Source organism: Achroia grisella, unplaced genomic scaffold (assembly GCF_030625045.1).
Source record: "Achroia grisella isolate CSIRO2021 unplaced genomic scaffold, CSIRO_AGI_Agris_v1 utg241, whole genome shotgun sequence".
Taxonomy (NCBI): Eukaryota; Metazoa; Arthropoda; class Insecta; order Lepidoptera; family Pyralidae; genus Achroia; species Achroia grisella.
Genome location: NW_026712734.1, coordinates 3,515,895 through 3,537,995, shown reverse-complemented (window position 1 = coordinate 3,537,995; position 22,101 = coordinate 3,515,895). Strand labels below are relative to the sequence as shown.

At 37.5% G+C, this 22,101-nt stretch overlaps 1 protein-coding gene across 3 annotated transcripts in view; it reads right to left on the bottom strand.

The window, feature by feature from the left end:
- Positions 1–22,101, bottom strand: part of LOC131842517 (transcriptional activator protein Pur-beta-B) — a 44,611-nt gene that overhangs the window by 1,633 nt on the left and 20,877 nt on the right. For all 3 annotated transcript variants that reach the window (XM_059191072.1, XM_059191073.1, XM_059191070.1), the window contains exons 2-6: positions 7,394–7,441; positions 4,264–4,376; positions 2,751–2,915; positions 1,865–2,043; positions 567–690 (exon numbers count right to left, since the gene is read on the bottom strand). In XM_059191072.1, the coding sequence (XP_059047055.1) occupies positions 567–690; positions 1,865–2,043; positions 2,751–2,915; positions 4,264–4,376; positions 7,394–7,441 (629 nt within the window). The remainder of the gene's footprint in view (positions 1–566; positions 691–1,864; positions 2,044–2,750; positions 2,916–4,263; positions 4,377–7,393; positions 7,442–22,101) is intronic.

The window sequence follows — 22,101 nt, the reverse complement described above, 5'->3', positions numbered from 1 at the left end:
TTTGGGAATCTCTATATATAGAAATTTCCACAACATCCACAAATAAACTACACATACATTACTCTCAGTAACACATAGTTATAATGCTAAAAAAACAACAAAACAACAAAAATCGACGCATGATATGCATTTTTACGGCGACAGCGCCGCGCATACAACCTTACACCGGCCACTGTTATACTGTACTTAAAACAAGGGTTGCATTGTGTTTTACATCTTTTCTAATATTTTTTTTGTGCCTAACAAACTGAAGGAATGTTTATCAATTTAAAAGAGGAACACGCAAGTTTCTTGCTCATTCTTTTTGTAATTAGTTTGGACTAAAGAGAAGAAGAATGGGCAAGTAACTTGAATGTGACAATGACAAACAAAATGAGAGAGAATGACAAAGATTCTGAATGACATAAAGTCACAAAAGATTTGAGTAAATATCATTTCTATTTGATTACTTCGAGAGTAATGAGTTATATTTTTAACTATGAGTAGCCAATGAGTGGGAGTGAGTGAGTGGCAGTGGTGGATGCAAGCGAGGTAGTGAGCGCGCGCCGCGCCGGCGCTACAATTACTTGCAACGATGGTACCACCTCGCTGACTTTCATGTAGATGCCGCGGTTGTTCTGGCCGATGTCGAAGTAGAAGTTCTTGTTGTCTACGCGCAGGTGGCGCCCTTCAGGCAGCTCGCCTTTGAAACTGCAACAGTGCCGTATGTAGGATGAGTACGTATATTTTTATTTCATTTTGTTATCGTCAATTTTTTAATGTTTAATTAGTTTGTCAGTAGAAGACAATTTCAAACTTTAGTGCTATCGTCGTAGTAAATTCTTTATTGTATTAATTTACCGATAAAGGCTATAACAGAATAGCCGAGAAGATGGACCGAATTTATTATATTTCCAGTTCTGTTTGGTATGTGTAGGGAGGAATGCATATATAAAAGAGCAAGTGTGCAGTGGCTATAGTATTACTGTAGCAGATCGTCTGAGCGGGGATTATTAAGCAATTGAAATGGCAAACAAGCCCACGACCCGCCTGATAGTAAGTGGCAAGCGTGGCCTATATACATCATGTGGGATAACACGTTTGCAATCCTGTAATTTGTCTGATTTATCCCATCGTTGGTGGGAGCGTAAGGAGTGTGGGTAGTGTGGGGAGTATGGAGAGTGTGAAGAGTGTGGCGAGAGTGGCGAGTGTGGAGAGTGTGGCGAAAGTGGCGAGTGTGGAGAGTGTGGCGAGTGTGGCGATTGTGGCTAGTCTGAAGAGTGTGGCGAGTGTGGAGAGTACGGAGAGTGAGTTGCTCACCCGCCGTCGTCGACGCCGTAGTCGTCGAGCAGGACGGTGAGCGCGTCCCGGGTGGTGTGTGAGTAGTGTGAGGAGTGTGGGGAGTGTGAGTGCTCACCCGCCGTCATCGACGCCAAAGTCGTCGAGCAGGTCGGTGAGCGCGTCCCGGGTGGAGTGTGTGGGTAGTGTGGGGAGTGTGGGGAGTGTGAGTGCTAACCCGCCGTCGTCGACGCCAAAGTCGTCGAGCAGGTCGGTGAGCGCGTCCCGGGTGGAGTGTGTGGGTAGTGTGAGGAGTGTGGGGAGTGTGAGTGCTCACCCGCCGTCGTCGAGCAGGTCGGTGAGCGCTTCCCGGGTAGAGTGTGTGGGTAGTGTGAGGAGTGTGGGGAGTGTGGGGAGTGTGAGTGCTCACTCGCCATCGCCGACGCCAAAGTCGTCGAGCAGGTCGGTGAGCGCGTCCCGGGTGGAGTGTGTGGGTAGTGTGAGGAGTGTGCGTGCTCATCCGCCGTCGTCGACGCCAAAGTCGGTGAGCGCGTCCCGGGTGGAGTGTGTGGGTAGTGTGAGGAGTGTGGGGAGTGTGAGTGCTCACCCGCCGTCGTCGACGCCAAAGTCGTCGAGCAGGTCGGTGAGCGCGTCCCGGAACTCGATCATGCCCTGGGCGGGCAGCGCCACCTGGCTGCGCGGGCCGCCCCGCGTGATGGTCTGCGACACGCGCAGGAACCGGCCGCGGGAGTTCTCCTTCAGGTCCAGGTAGTACCGCCGGTTGTCCTGTGCCCCGTACACCGTACTCATAATTAACTTTTACACATATTTACGTCTAATCTCAGTCAAAACGTTAAGACATCCATTTATAACCAATATATACAGATACCTATTTAACAAAGAAACTTATTGATTGAAAACAATTAGAAAATTTGGCAAAATTTTATAGGAATTGAATATATTATATAATACGAACAATCAATAACATATTACTTTGTTGTGACGAAAATGGCAACCATGCTAACAGCCCAGCTGCCTCGAGAGTGACAGCTGTCGCCTATAAACATGATAGTGAGTACATCATGTAATAAGGAACTTAGTACCCATAAGTTGCCGATCTGAAGGACTAAGTTCTCATATGCCGCTAATACTTGTATGATGACATGAGAGTCGGTGATGATGAAGGTGGTATGAGAGTGGATAGTGGTATACGTGTTGGCGGTGGTTTGAGAGTGGGTGGTGATATGAGAGTGGGTGGCGGTAGGAGAGTGGGTGGTGGTATGAGGATGGGTGGTGATATGAAAGTGGGTGGCGGCGGTATGGCAGTGGGTGGTGATTTTAGAGTGGGTAGCGGCGGTATGAGAGTGGGTGGCGGTATGAGAGTGGGTGGCTGTATGAGTATGGGTGGCGGTGGTATGAGTGTAGGTGGTGATATGAGAATGGGTAGCGGCGGTATGAGAGTAGGCGGTGGTATCAGAGTGGGTGGTCCTCACCTTGAGCATCATCTCTGACTTGAGCTTGCCGTCATCAGGCACAGTGTCCGGGTTGGGCGGCCCCAACGACGAGTAATAGTCACTGAAACTGGTCAGGTGGTCGCGGAACTCCGCGGCCGTCGACATCGCCAGGAAGATCTGACTACGCCGGCCGTCCGCGCCAATCTGACACACACAAATAATTTTTATATAAGCAGAGCTTGTGTATGGGTCCTAGACAACTGATATAAATACAAAGATACATTGTTTTTTTGTAAATACGTACAGAATAAGTGTCATTCGTCATGAGGTCTCCTCCGTTGAAAACTTTACTAACCCAGCTATGTAAGCTAGCAGTTACCCGCGACTTTCATCTGCTTTTTTTTAGATAAAGATAGTTCTATGTTTGTCTACGAGATGCAATCTAAATCCATATAATTTTTTATTAAGATCCGTCCTCCGTTTATGCGTGAAAAGTTAAAAAAACCAAACTGACTCTACAACAACAATAATGTATCAGGTCAATTCAGCACACAGCTCCATGATTGGACCCGATCTAAATGACCGATTTTGACGAATTTTTTTGGCAGGTAGATCAACTACCTGCCAAAATAATAATAATGAGTAACTTAGGCTACTTTTATTTTAGAAAATTAAGTTAAATTCCACGCGGACGAAGTCGCGTGTACAGCAACGCACAGCCCAAACCACTGGACGGATCTAAATATATATAACATCCGCTAAGAGATTAATTCTACCCCCAAGGGGATGACATTTTAAACCGATCGGGCTGAGACTTTGCATGCATAAAGCTACTATGACGTAGGCATCTCCTAAGAAAGGAAATAAAAGTAAAGCCGCAAAAAGTATACCTAATTAATAATAATAGTTCTTAACGCGAAAGAAGCAAAAGCTAATTTTATTTATATGTATAGATATAGTTGTAGTTGGTAAAATCGTCCGATAGCACGCTATCAGTATTACATAACCCCCTCATTAAATAGTCTTGTTTATTATGGCAGCCATATTATCGAAGATCACTATCGCACTATGCAAAACAAAACATCCACCACAGTGCTGTCTGCACTTGCTTATATATAAAATGTAATATCTCTATGTTTACATTCAGCCGCTTCCCCTGCCACTCGCGCTGCTGGAAATATAGCTGGGCGACAACTGAACGAGAGGGCTGAATGTAAAAACACGCTGCCACTCGCGCTGCCAGTCCCTTAACTCGCGCACGAAAAACCGACAATCGAGAGAGCGCCGAGCAGCGCGAGTGGCAGCGACAATAGCTTGGGAAGTTCTTCCACTCGTGTTTACGCTCTAGCAATTTGATTGTATGTTTGTTCTTGCTAATCTCTGAAACTGCTGGACCGATTTTGACGAGACTTTCACTCGCAGATAGCTACCGTTATAAAGAGTAACTTAGACCACTTTTATTATAGAATTATTTTAATTCAAACTAAAAAAAATGCAATAGGACCAAAACGCTGGTGACAGTTAGTGTTCTAAATAAAATAATATCACGAACCTCTGCAACCTTGATGAACCTGCCTCGCCGGTTCTGCTTCACGTCCAGGTAGAAACGCTTGGACTGAATTTGGAGCATCTTCGTCGCCAACTCCTGCTCTTGTGATTGCTGACCTGGAAGCCAAGCACATCATCAATCAGTGACCACCTTTGTACTATAACGAATTAAATTCACATATTGCCCCATCTTCCGATGGTCGCGGGTTCGATTTCCGGACAATACAAACGTTTGTACTCATGAGTTTATTTGTATTAGTCTGGGTGTATTCTACATATCATTACATAGTATAAAACAAAGTCGCTGTCGCTGTCTGTCCATCCCTATGTATGCTTAAATCTTCAAAACTACGCAACGGATTTTGAAGCGGTTTTTTCAATAGTAATTTAAGAAGAAGGTTTATATGTATAATACATGTATACCCGGGCGAAGCCGGGGTGAGTAGCTAGTACAAAATAAGACAAAATGAAATTACACGACTTTTATCCTGGATAGGGTAGTCAAACAATCCTACTACATACATACATAGATACAAACAATCATACTCATGAATACAAATGTTTACACTGTGCGAGGAATCGAACCCCCGATCAGGAGTAAAGCCGTGTGGTAATCCACTAGACCACAGAAACCACTAATGTTTTCAATTATAATTTTAATTCAAAGCCAATCAATACATATTTATTCATTTGAACGAAACTAATTTCAGTTTGTTATCAGCGTTTCTATCACCCGAATCTTAATAAATAACATAACAAATATATTTTCATATCGGCCAAATTTGAACTGGTAAAGTTCCAATACAAAGCCAGACAAGTTAACCACTAATCCGCGATGCCCTCACGTTTCATGGCAATCAAATCATATTATAAAACACAATCGTGTGCATATGTTGTTATGTAATTGACTATGTATATTCCGATTTCTAATTAAGCATTCATACAACGTAAGAGCAGGGATGCCAACATTTATTTTATTTATTTGAGGAAAACCAATGCTGACTATCTAAATATATATAACTCAAAAGTGACTGACATAGTGATCTATCAACGCACAGCCCAAACCACTGGACGGATCGGGCTGAATTTTTGGCATGCAGGTAGACGTTATGACGTAGGCATCCGCTAAGAAAGGATTTTGATTAATTCTACCTCCAAAGGGATAAAATAGGGGATGAAACTTTGTATGAAACTATGTCAATTTTAAACCGATCGTGCTGAGACTTTGCATGCATAAAGCTACTTTAACGTAGGCATCCCCTAAGAAAGGATTTTGATAAATTTCACCCCTAAGGGGATAAATTAACGCGAGCGAAGCCGCGGGCAAAAGCTAGTACTTAAATAAAATCGCTATAAACGTCATACTAAGCCACTGACAGGCTTTCACGCACATAGGCGTGCACGACTAAAGAATTGTCCAGGTTCATCATCATCATCATCATCGCAGCCCGGAAGACGTCCACTGCTGGACACAGGCCTCCCCCAAAGAATTGTCCAGGTTATTCTTCTTTTTTTGTTAATAGGCTATTACATTTAAAGTTTGGCAGCCCTAGTTACGAGGCCCATCGTTGACGTAACTCCCGCCTATTCTGTTATAAAACAGGAATTTGCTTTGCTCGACGTTGCACGAGGAAGTTATGTTACAACATAATTATGCTACGATTCGTACGCTTCAGTAGTTTCAGAATTAATTATTCTATTTGATTTATGAACTACTACCTACTTGCCCCGGCTTCGCACGAGTGTACACGTATTATATATATATAAACCTTCCTGTAGAATCACTCTATCCATTAAAAAAAACCGCTTCAAAGTCCGTTGCGTCGTTTTAAAGATATAGGCATACATAGGGACAGACAGCGACAGCGACTTTATTTTATACTATGGAATGATTCTTTTATAACGATTGCTTTTGTAATCAGACGACGAGCACGTATATAGACGACGGTTGCCATTTACCATCAGGTGGTTGTTAGCTTCTTTGCCATTCCCTTAGTTTTTAATATCGTAAAAATATCTAATAATAGAATAATTATAGAATAGTATTATCATAGTCATATACATTTAAGGAACCTTCGAGAAGACTCGACTTCAGTGAAATCAAATTCAAAATATCTTTATTCATGTAGGTCTTATTACAGACTCTTATGATGTCAGTTCGGATTTTGGTAAATTTCACCCCTAAGGGGATAAAATAGGGGATGAAAGTTTGTATAAATCTTCTTAGATTTTCGACTGATTGAAGTACTGAACTGAAATTAAAGATTGGAGCTACTATGATGAAGACGTTCGCTTAAATAGGATTTTGATAAATTCAACCCCCATGGGGATAAAATAAGGGATGATGCAGGATGTATTAGTTTGAACCTATCCGTACCTAATGGAACGAATAAATTAAGACGAACAAAATATTTTTTAGTTCTTTAGGCTGCTTTTATTTTAGAAAAGTAAGGTAAAATTCCACGCGGATGCAGTCGCGGGAACAGCTAGTATATTATATGTACGTATTTATATATATTTTGTTATTATAATTCTTATAGCCGCATTCAAGTATCTCTGCAGATCCCAAAGGTTGACTGGGTCAGAATGCTATATCATTAAGTCCTCCTTTTGTACCAATTTTTGCGGTCAATAAAGCAGATCACTGGTCACTCTATTCTCCCAAATTTGAATTTAAATAAATCTGTATTATTGTAAATATGTACAACATTTATTTAAAAAAAAATACGAGCTGAGCTTCTTGTCAGTTCTCATCTCGAAATCATTCCGAACTGACGGTAGATTTGACATATCATAAGAGTCTGTAATAGACTTACATGAATAAAGATATTTTGAATTTGAATTTGAAATAAATAAATAAATATATTGATATGATCTATTATTACGTATTCATCATCATCATCATCATCTAGGCCGACAACGTACTTGCAATTCCCCTGGTGTTGCGGGTGCTCATGGGCGGCGGTAATCACTTACCATCAGGTGAGCCGCATGCTCGTTTGTCCCGTGTTATAAAAAAATACTGCTTCTTCCCTATTCCATTTACATCCCTTCTTACCTTACTATTATTACGTATTATAAAAGAGAAATCTACTTTTACCCTTCAAGGGTACATAAAAAGGGTAGAAACTTACCGGAGTCAAAATTGTTCCCGCCCGCGTCCATACCTTGACCATGATATTCTGAAACATTTGCAATAAGAAGCTGTTACTAAGATGTTATCATTTTTCACAAGATGGCGGCCTGTGAACAGTGACTAGGCCAAAAAGGTCATTATACGAGCAGCCTGTGCACGGAACGGACGAGTTGTGAGCGTCTGTCTAATAAATATACTTTTTATATCACATAACGTGATTAATTTAAACCAGTGATTCCCAAAATGGTCTATATCGACCTCCAGGGGTCTATGATAGCGGTCATCTTGTTGTTTTTACTTTAAGTTTTCAACACTAAACTTTACTACAGTTAGAAATTTACAAAAAATCAATACCAGGTAAGAATGGGGGGTCTACCCAAAACCGTAAAACATAGCGATCTACGACCCAAAAAAGTTTGGGAACCACTGATTTAAACCATGCATTTTTTTCAATTGTAATGGCTCTCTATTCAGTCATTTATCCTGTAATTTTGCCTAATCTGCACCCTACAGTCGAAACAGCTTACAAAACAAGCTGCTTATATAGGTGATATTGATGAAATAGGTGATATTGATGTACCCACGCAGACGAGTCTCTATATGAGAGTGGAAATCAAGCATACGGTTGGCCTGATACTTATTAACACTAGAATCAATACTACCGTGTTTCAGACGATTCGACTTAAACACTTCATGTGACAGATTGCTGTGCTTTGCTCAAAAACCTTCAAGCTACAGTGGTCAAGGAAGCTGTCTTGATACTATTGTAAGTACAGAATACAGCGACATCTGACCCCCTTTAGGGTCATTTTTCTGAGGTATATTAAAGATTACTCTTAATTTCATCAATAGCATTTAAGGAAGTAGGCAACATTTTGGAAGACTATCTACAATCTACCTAAGTTTTATAAATCAGTGTATATGATGATTTTTTTTCAGCTGCAGTGGTAATCAGCTTCATTACTCTGCGTGCAACCAGTTACCGTGGCATATCCTGGTATATATATATAGGGAGGCAAATTAAAACAAATGTAACAAAAATTTTAAAAAATCTTTATTGTGCATTACAGGGATGGCAAAACTAAACGGACTGGCCGTTTAGTCCCATATCTGTTTGTCTGTTCACATTTTTGTTTCCATATGATGCCTAAGAGCTCGAGAGGTTAAATAAATCCTAAAGTGTTTAATTACAGCACAACATATTTTATTATATTACATTAAATATAAACTTTTCACTTTAATTTATGTACAATATACAAGCAACATGCCCCGACTTCGCATTGATCTACAACAGATGTTAAATGAAAGCAAAATAAATTATAAAAAAATAAACAAAATATATTATTATTATTATTATTAAAAAAATCGAAGCAGCTCTGATGTGATAGTCTGTCACATGCATCAATCCGCTTTCTATCTCTTTCATCATTTCAGCCCGGAAGACATCCACTCCTGAAAGGCCTCCTTGAAAAATCTCTACCACCATCTCCAGAGAGACAGACAGACAGACAGACAGACAGAGAGAGAGAGAGAGAGAGAGACAGAGAGAGAGAGAGAGAGAGAGAGAGAGAGAGAGAGAGAGAGAGACAGAGAGAGACAGAGAGAGAGAGAGCGGATATTTTTATGACAAAAACAAACTCCAGAGCCACTGCAATCATTTCAGAGTTTCTTTCACCGCTATAAAAGTATGTTATTCCATAGTGATATAGGTTATATACTACTAAATTTACATATACACCAATATAATAATAAACTTACGAAGCAATGAGCACCCATGTGAAACCGGGGCGGGTCACTAGTTTTATTAATATTAAGCAAAAAATCCTTCTCTTATACAGTGATCAATGCCGAGTAGTAGGACAATAATGGGTTATGATCATGATGATGATGTTTTTTTGTTAGTGATGTTTCTTACAAGATTTTTTTTTTGTAGTTACGTATCTGCAATCAGTACTGGTACTATAAGCAGGTGAGTTGTTGGTAGTAGGCGTGGGAGGATCTCTATCCTTTGACAAGGTCCCCATGTTTCAGCTAGCTAGAAATCTTTCATCCAGCTCAAGGATATTTGATCTTTTTAATCTTTTTGCTGGGGTGTTGTTTCTTACAAGATAGATAATTAATTTTGTAGATTTCTTTCCTCTAATGAATTAGTATTAGTTTGTATTCACACATTACAACTTAAAAATGTAAAGTTACAACAATTATTTAAAAGAGCAACACGCAAGTTTCTTGCCCGTTCTTCTTGTGATGAGACAGCTTTCCAAATGAGCGATAGATTAAAACGTATATAACTATTCAATAGTGCTTTAATATCTTAATAATTACATAGTATAAAACAAAGTCGTTGTTGCTGTCTGTCCGTCCCTATGTATTCTTAAATCTTTAAATCTACAGAACGGATTTTGAAGCGGTTTTTTTTAACAGATAGTGATTCAAGAGGAAGGTTTATATGAAGGTTTATAGGGTGGGTAGTTAGAATATTATAAACGCGAAAGTTTGCGAGTATGGATGTTTGTTACTCTTTCACGCAAAAACTACTGAACGGATTTTGATGAAACTTAACAATAATATAGCTTATGCATCAGAATAACATATATACTATATTTTTTTATTAAAATTTAACGCGGGTGAAACCGCTGTAGAGATGGTATTTTGCCCGGAAAAAAACCCAATATGGGGAAAAATAGGGAAAAAACCCGGGGAAAATTCCCGAATGGGATAATATTCGGGTTTTTTCATATTTAGCATATGTAACACCTAGGTAAATGTGTAGAATTGTAGATACATATATATATCAAATAGTACGTACTATTTTTTTTTTTATCTCAGGACAATTCACACAGCGCCATCTAGACCCACGTTAAGCTACCTAAAGCTTGTGTTATGGGTACTAGATAACTGATACAAGTACATAGATTTTTTTTTCGTAAATATATACATATTATACATAGAAAACACCCAGATCGATACAAACAATCATACTCATGAATACAAATGTTTGTGCCGTGCGAGGAATCGAACCCGCGACCATCGGACGTAAAGCGGTGTGCTAGACCGCTTGACCACCGACGTCGTCAAATTGCAATTGCATCGTCTTCTTTGCAATAAACTTAAGTCTAAACATTTTTATTTGACATTGAAATGTAGGTATAAAGATCACATGTAGGTCGATGTTGGATTGAGGGCGTACTCGTTTTTTTATTGTTTACTGTCCAATCAAAATGGTTAATATCTGTAATCATGCATCTATATCAGCCGCAAGCAGCTTGCTTTGTAAGCTGTTTCAACTGTAGGGTGCAGATTATATAAAAAAAATCTCTATAAAAAAAAAGACCTATGTGTCTAGGTCGCATTTTATTCTATAAATTTTTGTGCAGGTGTGTACGGAGCGAGGGCAGGGACGGGGGGGACGGGGAAACGGGAGTGTGACACGTGTGACGGTGCACGGGGGCGCGAGGGAGGAGCTAGGGGGAGCTAGAGGGCGCGGGAATGCACGCAAAATGCATAATTATAATTACAACTGCACTGCATTATGTTTGCAGGTGTTATACCGTCTGTTTAGTTAAAGTTTTCACTATAGATATATACAAATAGCTGAAATGGAAATAGTTCCGTCCGTACGTTCATCAAAGGCTTGGGGAGTTAATGAATGTACTATGTACCATCTCTTTAATGTAGATACATATAAGTAAATTCTAGCGTATATACCGTACTATCAGACCCGGCCACGCGTTGCTGTGGCTAAGGTTCTTGAATAAAATAATATTGCGACTATAAATTGAGATGTAAGCTATCCTATCTGTCAAGTTGGATCAAATTGCACACAATGTGCAAATCAATTTTGCAATCGGTTCAATAGCTTGGAGTCCATCGCGGGCAGACAATGCGACATGTAATTTTTATAAAGATGTAACTCGAGTGGGATCACTAAATAATTATTCAATAAAAAGAAGAAATTAATCGTATTTCAAAAGATGGGACACACGACAGTCAAAATGTAACATATAAAAAGAGACTAGATAGATAGATAAATTCTTTATTCACAATTACAGAAACATAACATACATGAGATACAGAAAAAACACGAATTAGTAAAAGAAATGTAGGTGACTTTATGTGCCGCAAAAGTGAAAAGGTAGCCAACTCAGCATAATGCTACAGATAACTCTGCAGCGCTGACATTCTGTTGGCTCCTTACATATACTATACTTATTACTAAAGAAATAGTAGAGTACAATAAATCTTTATAAAAATAAATAGTGAGGTTCTTAAATAAAATAATATTGCGACTATAAATTGATATATAAGCTAACCTATCTTTCAAGTTGGATCAAATTGCACACAATGTGCAAATCAAATTTGCAATCGGTTCAGTAGTTTAGGAGTTCATCGCAGACATACGAAGAATAATTTTTCGTGTTTATATGTATGTCACAAGATGGGTCGCACGACAGTCAAAAAGTGACATATAAAAAGAGAATAATTAGTTTATTAGCATACAACGTTATAATTTAATTTTCTCATTGCTTTCTAGATTTAATTGATTGATTTTAGAAATATGAAAGCGTAGCGGTTTTTGTATTGATTGCCGCATGCATTCTAATGTAAAATGTGAATACTATAACTATCAGATGGCAATTGAAAGTAGCTTTGACGTGGTTTAGTGTTTTGAGTAGTCATGCTCACTAAAATGTCCAGACTTGTGGCGGCGTGGTGGGCCGGGTCATTGGGCTCCCTAAAATATAGTCGAGAGCAGTGATGGCTGGCTCATCCGTCATACTCGTGAACGGGTGCTGCTTGTAGGAACTGGTCTGCTCTAATCACTATGACTGATTTCCTCTTATTAATTGTTTAACCAGTTGGTTATATATTCAATATTTTTTCTATTTGAGTATTTAATTGAATTAGTGCTAATTGGTGGTTTGTATTCACACACTTAAACTTAAAAATGTAAAGTAATAATAAAATTATTTAAAAGAGCAACACGCAAGTTTCTTGCTCGTTCTTCTTGTGATGAGACAGCTTTCCGAACGAGCGGTAGATAAAAAAAATGTAATGACTATTCAAAAGTGCTTCAATGTAAGTTTATTTGAATAAATTATTTTCTATTCTATTCTATTCTAGAATATCAAAAATATAAATATTTATAAAAATAAATAGTGGGCAGTAAATTATTTCGACTTAACACTTGACTTTCATGTAAGGGATCACTTATATCATTTATATTTCGTCCAAATTTCCGCAGATCTTATATATAAAATTCTCGTGTCACAGTTTTCGTTCCCATACTCCTCCGACCGCTTGACCGATTCTCATGAAATTTTGTGAGCGTATTGAGTAGGTCTGAGAATCGGCAACATCTATTTTTCATCCCCCTAAATGTTAGGGGTAGTCCACCCCTAAATTTTTATTTTTATTTTAAGGTAAAACAACGTTTGCCGGTACAGCTAGTATATATAGATATATATAAAAAAACCCAGACCGATTCCAACAATCATATGAACACAAATGTTTGTGCCGCGTGAGGAATCGAACCCGCGACCATCAGAAGGCGGTATGTAAATCGCTAGACCATCGAGGCCATATCAACTACACTTATATAAAATATATTAAAAAAAAATTAAGTTATTAAGCCCGCCATATTGGATTCAGAATAACGGCACATAACCAACAATGCATGCATACAAACTAAACGTATATATGCTAAATTTCAGATCAAGTGGTAGAGGCTAACTGCTTTACAATTCAGTTACACGATTTGTCCAGACAAACCAGGTTTGTAAGATATTTGACCTTGCAATTTAAATAAAATCTTGAGACAACTAATTTAGGTAATAAATACTAACGACCCGTCCCGACGTTGCACGTATGGATTACAAATCTTTGAATTCCTCGGCTTGTTCTATACTATATTATACATATAAACCTTCCTCTTGAATCACTCTATCTATTGCTAAAAACTGCATTAAAATCCGTTGCGTCATTTAAAAGATATAAACGAACATACAGCGCCGGGTTTGTTTTATATTATGTAACTAGTAACTCGCCCCGGCTTCGCACGGGTGTACCAGTATTATATATATAAACCTTGCTCTTAAACTTAAATTGTAAAGTAAGAATAAAATTATTTAAAAGAGCAACAAACAAGTTTCTTTCTCGTTCTTCTTGTGATGAGACAGCTATCCGAATGAGCGGTAGATTACAAAAAAATGTGATGACAATTCAAAAGTGCTTCAATGTAAGTTTATTTGAATAAATTATTTCCTATTCTTCTATTCTTGAATCACTCTACCTATTAAAATAACCGCTTCAAAATCCGTTGCGTAGTTTTAAAGATTTAAGCAGACATAGGGACAGACAGCGACAGCGACAGTCTATAAAGCAATTATAATATGGATCATAAAAATGGTATTTTTATTACATTATATTACGTCAGTCTATTCTCCCAACTTAGAATTTAAAAATTAACCTATATTATTGTAAACATGTATAATATAATATTAATTTGAAAAGAATACGAGCTGAGTTTCTTGTCAGTTCTTCTCATCTCGAAATCATTCCGAACTGACAGTAGATTTGATATGTTACCGCCAACGGCAACCGTTCGCCAGCGTGCCCCGCTAAAGCAGATTTCAGCGACTACAACGCCATCTGGTTTAAATGAGATAACCACCACAATATATTTTTATTTAATTAATATTATTTATACTTATAAACTGTAAAGTAAATATATAAATAGTAAAGATTAAATCTAATTATAATTATGACATAAAATGTATGTTCTAGAAGTTTGATATAATCATGTTCATTATTGAGTACAAGATATAAGTTCTGATTTGACCATAACAGTCCCACCTACCTACTGACTTTAAAAAGAACCACCATATTGTGTGCATAGACCAGTTCGGTTTAGATGCTCGAAGTGAAAAATACATATAAGTGAAAGAAGAAATTAGTCTCTCGTTGCTGCTGCCCCGTAACACTTATCATAAGAGTCTGTAATAGATCTACATGAATAAAGATAATTTGAATTTCAATTATTATCCAATAAGCCGCTTGTGCAATTACTGCTTAACATATGATGTTGTAAAATTGCATGTGACCTGGAAGTTTAAACTGGTCACTAGTGTCACTTGATAGGCACAAGGCGGGCCGTGTGCTACGACCCGAGGACGTTTGCACAATGCGCACTCAAGCGATACTACGCCGGTAATGTGCACTGATTACCAGGGCACTCCAGTTTACAACATTAGGTTTCCATTACTATAATTTATGACCAAGCTAAGCAGAGCTTGTGTTATGGGTACTAAACAACTGATATAAATATATTTAGATACATTTTTGTAAATGCATACAAACACCCAGACGACTACAAACAATCATACTCATGAATGTTCGTAACATGCAAAAAATCAAATCTATGACCGAAAGTAATCGTACGATTACTTATATGTATATTACCACTACCACTAAACGATTACTTGAATGACGAGCGTGCATGGCAATAGTTGTTCATGCACAGGATTTTCATTTAATGTCAGACATAGACACCTATATAACTATACATTGTAAATAAACTGACTATAAAAAAAAAAGGTATTCAATTGAGTTTCTTGCCAGTTCTCAATTGGATCTATATACCGAACTGGACGGTAGGTCATCATTGCCTTGCCTTTATCCCATTATTTGTGGTCGGCGCAGTATGTCATTCTCTTCCACTGCTCTCTATCGGTCGTCATATCTAAACATACTCTTCTTTTAGTCATATCATCTTTCACACAATCCATCCATCTTTTCTTAGGGCGTCCCCTCCCTTTACATCCATCCACATTCATATCATCCACATCCACGGTAGGTAAAAAATAAAAATCATAATGTAAAAAATTTTACGTTCATAAGCGGCTAAAATGTCCTACATGAATAAATAATTTTTGTATTTGAAGATGGTATGCTTACTTATCTTGTAATTTTCATTTAAACTGTAGCAGTTTACAATGCAAACTACTTGGCGACTGAACCTCAATCCTTTAGTTTTTTTAGCATAGGGGACAAATGAGCTGCTGCTCACCTGATGGTAAGTGATTACCGTCGCCCATAATCACCCGCAATACTAGAGGAATTGCAAGTTCGTTGCCGGCCGTTTAAAAAGGAATAAGCTCTTTTCTTGAATATTTCAATATCGTATCGGTTCGGAAATGCCATTTGTACGCAGAAGAACCAGAGTGACCGACATAGCCCGAAGAATTGCGACTCTGAAGTGGCAATGGGCAGGGCACATAGCTCGTAGGACAGATGGCCGTTGGGGCAGTAAAGTCCTCGAGTGGCGACCACGGACTGGAAGACGCAGCGTGGGAAGGCCTCCAGCAAGGTGGACCGACGATCTGGTCAAGATCGCTGGAAGGCATTGGATGCGAGCAGCGCAGGACCGATCGTAGTGGAGATCTTTGGGGGAAGCCTATGTGGTCTAGCGGTCTAGCACACCGCTTTACGTCCGATGGTCGCGGGTTCGATTCCTCGCACGGACAAACATTTATATTCATGAGTATGATTGTTTGTATCGGTCTGGGTGTTGTCTATGTATAATATGTATGTATTTACAAAAAAATATATCTATGTATCAGTTATCTAGTACTCATAACACAAGCTTTAGCTGGCTTAACTTGGGTCTAGATGGCGCTGTGTGAATTGTCCTGAGATTATTATATTATTATACATCATAATAACATATAGGCTATAAATTTCACGCGGATGAAATCGCGCGCACAGGTACTGCTATAATTATTCATATTAAATAATTATTCGCAACATGCCTGGAATTCACACGACTGCAATTATTATAGGGATCTCTATTACTTCTAGTGAATATACAATATATAATTGCTCATAATATGGACTTCTATATATTATTAAATCGATTACTTATTACTTAGAAGAAGACCGTGCATGATGCAGTGCATATTTTCGACATTATTATCACTACATAGTACAAAAAAAAGTCGCTGTCGCTGTCTGCCTGTCCATATGGGTCCTTGCCTCTCTCCGGAAGCCAGTCCGCCAAGCTGGTTTAAATTGGCTACTTTCCGATGTGTCTGGCCCGGGCCAACACATCGAGTTTGAGCTAGTCTAGCTGTCCCTATGTATGCTTAGATCTTTAAAACTACGCAACGGATTTTGAAGCGGTTTTTTAATAGATAGAGTGATTCAAGAGGAAGTATATAATACATGCACACCATTATATTATGCACACATTATAATTCAAAGTTACACAAAAAAATGAGTAATCATAATGTGCAGCAATTTAGTTACTCGCCAGTTCTTCTCTGCTGGCTTCTTCACCAAACAAAGATTGATAATTTTTTACGTCGTAAATAGCAAAGAATGTGAGTTATTTACTCACATTTTGACTTATACATAATGACTGGTTTGATTTTAGAAAATGATTTTTTAAGTTTATTCATAACCTACAACTTAAATTAATACGTGGGAAACATATTGCAATAAAATTAACATGCTGCCCACCTTCATGAAGGAGGACTAGAAAGAAAGAAAGAAAGAAAGAAAGAAAGAAAGAAAGAAAGAAAAACATTTAGTGGCAACCATTATTACATTTACACATTTGGCAAAGGTACATTTTACACATATATATACATATACATATGCACACACACACTCATATACATATATATATATATATACATACATACACACTTAGAACAATTACAAAAAAAAAAACCTACTAGACTAGACTACTGGCCGAAAGGTGGGTGTAGACTACTACCTACCTACCTACCACTACCGTGGCAGATTGCAGTCACCAGTGCCGTGATCACACAGACAATTTCAGCATCTTAATTTTATATTATTTCATACTAGCTGACACTGCGAAATCAGTTCCACCTCAAAATTAAATATCTCAAAGGGTTCTTGAAGTTTAGTTACGCAATAAATTTCTGAACGCACCCTGACAGGTATCAGCAGTTTGTATGGGAAAATGAAGTTGTTTTTACTATTTTACATGCAATTTCTTTATATTTTATCACCGTTAAACCTTCCCTGGACTTCCACGAATATTTCAAGACTAAAATTAGCCAAATCGGTTCAGCCGTTCTCGAGTTTTAGCGAGACTAACGAACTGCAATTAATTTATATCTATAGATGTATATTAGTCTATAAGGTATTTACATGGGCCTAGTACCCTGACATAAATAAATAAAAAAAAAAAGATGGACTCGATGCAGAATTTGCCGAAAAATACAGTTGTACTGAATACCTCTATATATATATAGATGTATATTAGTCTATAAGGTATTTATATGGGCCTGGTACCCTGACATAAATAATTAAAAAAAAAAGATGGACTCGTTGCAGAATTTGCCGAAAAATACTGTTGTACCGAATGCCTCTTCTTTTAAAGTAGCTGATAACATAATATCAAACGGTGCACGGTAACGTAACGGTTTCTTATCATACAGTTGAGAACGGTACTGGGTAAACCCACCAGACGCTTTTTTCCTGTCCAGTTTATGGTAAACCCACTACTTTGATATTTTTATCTTCACTTTGCAACTTACTAAAAAGGCAGAGACTACATTTAAATGTTCCTTTGCTGATCTCTTATAATAACCCCCCCTCCCCCATCCCCCAAGTATCATTTAGAAAAAGTCCATAGTTCTTTTATGGGAATAGGTATAAAAATTTACAATAAGATACCAAAAGATTTTTTTTTATACTACTATGGTGGCAAACGAGCATACGGCCCATCTGATGGTAAATGGTTACCGTAGCCTATGGACGCCTGAAGCACCAGGGGTGCCGTGCGCGTTGCCGACCCAAAATATTGGAATAACTCTTAAATAAATTCAACACCTATGTTAAATCATATTTATTGAGCAAAGCCTATTACTCACTAAACGATTACTTGATTGACAAGCGTGCATGGCAATAGTTGTTCATGCAAGGGATTCTCATTTAATGTTAGACATAGACACCTATATAAATATACATTGTAAATAAACAGGCTTTTAAAAAAATATATTCAATTGAGTTTCTTGCCAGTTCTTCTCAATTGGATCTATATACTGAACTGGACGGTAGGGAAAAAATTAAAAATATAATGTAAACAATTTGACGTTCATAAGCGGCTATGTGTCCTACATGAATAAATGATTTTTGAATTTGAATTCCAAATCTATTGTCAGTTCGGAGAGCTTTCCTTCTAAGAAATGACAAGAAACACATCTCTTGTTATTCTCCAATAAAAATAGAGATTCATTTTTAATTAAATTAGAGAGAATGGAGTGACAACGTACATCATTACATATAAAACAAAGTTCATATAGCTGTCTGTCCGTCCCTATGTATGCTTAAATCTTTAAAACTATGCAAGGGATTTTAAACTGGTTTTTTTTAGTAGATAGAGTGATTCAAGAGGAAGGTTTATATATATAATACATGTACACCCGTACGAAGCCGAGGCGAGTAGCTAGTATATTATATGCTATTGCGTTTTTGTCAGAAGGAAATAATTGAATCAGTGTCCGTAACCAGAACAGACCAGGCCCGCTACAGGTATTCGCTATTTTTAGATAAAATTTGATGATTCTTTTCGATAACGACAAATTCCAACTGTGTCCCACGCTTGGAGTTTTTTTTGCAAATAATACAGTTGAAAAGCAATCAACGACTAATAACTCTGTATTAGTGCTAATGTCCTGAATTCTAGTCTGTCTGTATGTCTGTTACTCTATCAATTTCAAATTCAAAAATCATTTATTCATGTAGGACATTTTAGCCGCTTATGAACGTCAAGTATTTTACATTATAATTTTTTTTTCCCTACCATCTAGTTTGGTATATAGATCCAATTGAGAAGAACTGGCAAGAAACTCAATTGAATTACTTTTTTTAACACGAATTTTTATCTATATGATTGAACTGCTGAATGCATTATTTTTTAATAATTCACATAGCGCCATCTAACACAAGATAAGCAGAGTTTGTTATTGGTACTAGATGACAGATATATTTAATACATTATTTTGTAAATACATACAATATGTATAGAAAACATACAGGTCAATACAAACAATTTCTGATGAATACATGTGACAATACCGTGCGAGGAATCGGACCCGCGACCATCGGAGTGCTAAACCACTAGACCACCGACCCTGACAAATTGTGTTATGGTAGATTTAAAATAGAATAGAATAGAAAATAATTTATTCAAATAAATTATATTGAAGCACTTTTGAGTAGTCATCACATTTTTTTTAATCTACCGCTCACTCGGAATGCTGTCTCATCACAAGAACGAGCAAGAAACATGCTTGTTGCTCTTTTAAATAATTTTATTGTTAGTTTATATTTTAAGTTGAAGTGTGTGAATACAAACTACCAATTGGCACTAATTCAATTAAATACTCAAATAGAAAAAATATTAAATATACAACCAACTGGTTAAGCAACTAAATAAGAGAAAATCAGTCGTAGTGATTAGATCAGACCAATCCCTACAAGCAGCACTCGTTCACGAGTATGACGGATGAGCCAGCCATCACTGCGCTCGACCATATTTTAGGGAGCCCAATGAGCCTGAATGTTAATGTTGTTAAAAGAGTCCTAACAGACTGTCATGTATAATATAATAATCGAAGCACCAGCTTTTATTTAAATTAAATAAAGATATTAATCAAAATTGGTCCACTTAGAAATAGAAATAGAAATAATCTTTATTCAAATAAACTCATTACACTTTTGAATAGTCATATTTTGATTCTACCACTCATTCGGAATGCAGATTCATCACAGGAAGAATGAGCAAGAAACTTGTGTGTTGCTCTTTTGAATAGATGTTTTTTTATATAAATAAGATTTGAATGTCATTCAAATCTTTTTTCAAACAGATTTATAGCAGACTCTGGTATTTTGTTGTAACCTTACCCAATTGCAATAAAACGAATTACTAACTTTAGTTAAACGACATTTAGATATAAAACAATTTGACAAGCGACGCCATCATGTACCACGAGGACGGAGATAATTATCAAAAAACAGCAGACAAAGTCGCGGCAAACAGCTGGTAATTGTATAAAACATGTAATAAGTGTGGTGATGCGTCGCAATGTACAATTGTACAAGTGAGTGTGAGTTTCCCCCCAATTTATGCATATTAGCTGTACATCTGCCAGCATCTCGATCTGCCAGACGTCCGTTTGATTCGTAATGCATATTTAACTGAGAAGAATGGTCCAGAAACTGGGCTGGACAATACTAAGTCAAAACAACTTATAGGATTCAAATTTTGAGCGAGTTACACAAAGCATTTTTTAAGTGCCTGGAATGGGCAACAATCTAACGGCCTGTCTGATGGTAGATAGATAAGAATTTTTTATTTGTAACATTACTATTATTACACAGATATGGACTAAATTACAAGTAATACATATTACAGAATATTTAGTCCATTATAATTGAATATGGGAAAAGTTAACAAAAACGCTCATAGCTCAATACCGAGAATCAATCAAGGAGCAGAACACTGATTTTTAGCTATATAGAAACATATAAAAACAAATCTTATCATTATTATTTTATATATGTTTTATATATCTCCCTTTTTACAGGGGTAATACATTCAAACACGCAGGCCTTAGCCAAGCGTGGATGAGTTATATGAGGATAGCTACTCGCCCCGGCTTCGCCCGGGTGTACATGTATTATACATATAAACCTTTCTCCTGAATTACTCTATCTATTAAAAAAAACCGCTTCAAAGTCCGTTGCGTAGTTTTAAAGATTTAAGCATACATAGGGACGGACAGACAGCAACAGCGACTTTGTTTTATACTATATCATGATAACATTTATGATGATGGAATATACATGAACAGCACCACGGATATGCCATTATATAATGCAGGTACATACCAATTACAAGATCCGGCTCCGAAGGACCAATTTCCCTTGTACGCTGTAATTACAATATCGGTAAAATAGACGAGGTAGCAGTACCCCAGTGGTCTGCTCTTATCACTACGACTGATTTAATCTTATTGTATATTTATATTAGATCCTAATAAATTAGTACTGGTTAGTAGTTTGAACTCACACGTTTCGACTTGTAAATGTGAACTTACAAGGATTATTTAAAAGAACAACACACAATTTCTTGCTCGTTCTTCTTGTGATGAGACAGCTTTCCGAATGAGCGTTAGATAAAAATATTGTTATGACTATTCAAAAGTGCTTAAATAAAGTTTATTTGAATAAATGATTTTCTATTCTATTCCATGACTTTGTTAAAACCTCCATAAAATATTAAAAATCCCTATATAAATGTAAATGCAACACCAAAATAAGAAATTTATGTGTTCGTTCTACGAACGCGTTCATTAAATCCACTACCAATAACCTGTACATAATAAGCACTAATTAACATTTACATTCTTACGTTTGATTAATCGCCAATATCCTGGTTATAGTCGATTTCACCCAAAAAATTCGGCAAGCTTCACGCATGCACTCACAAAGGCCCACGCAAGACCTGCGGGAGACTTTTATCCACGGAGGATAAGTCTTGAATCAGTTCCGTGTGGAGTTGCCACGGAATAGATAAGTCTTGAATCAGTTCCGTGTGGAGTTGCCACGGAATAGATAAGTCTTGAATCAGTTCCGTGTGGATTTGCCACGGAATATCCTGATTAT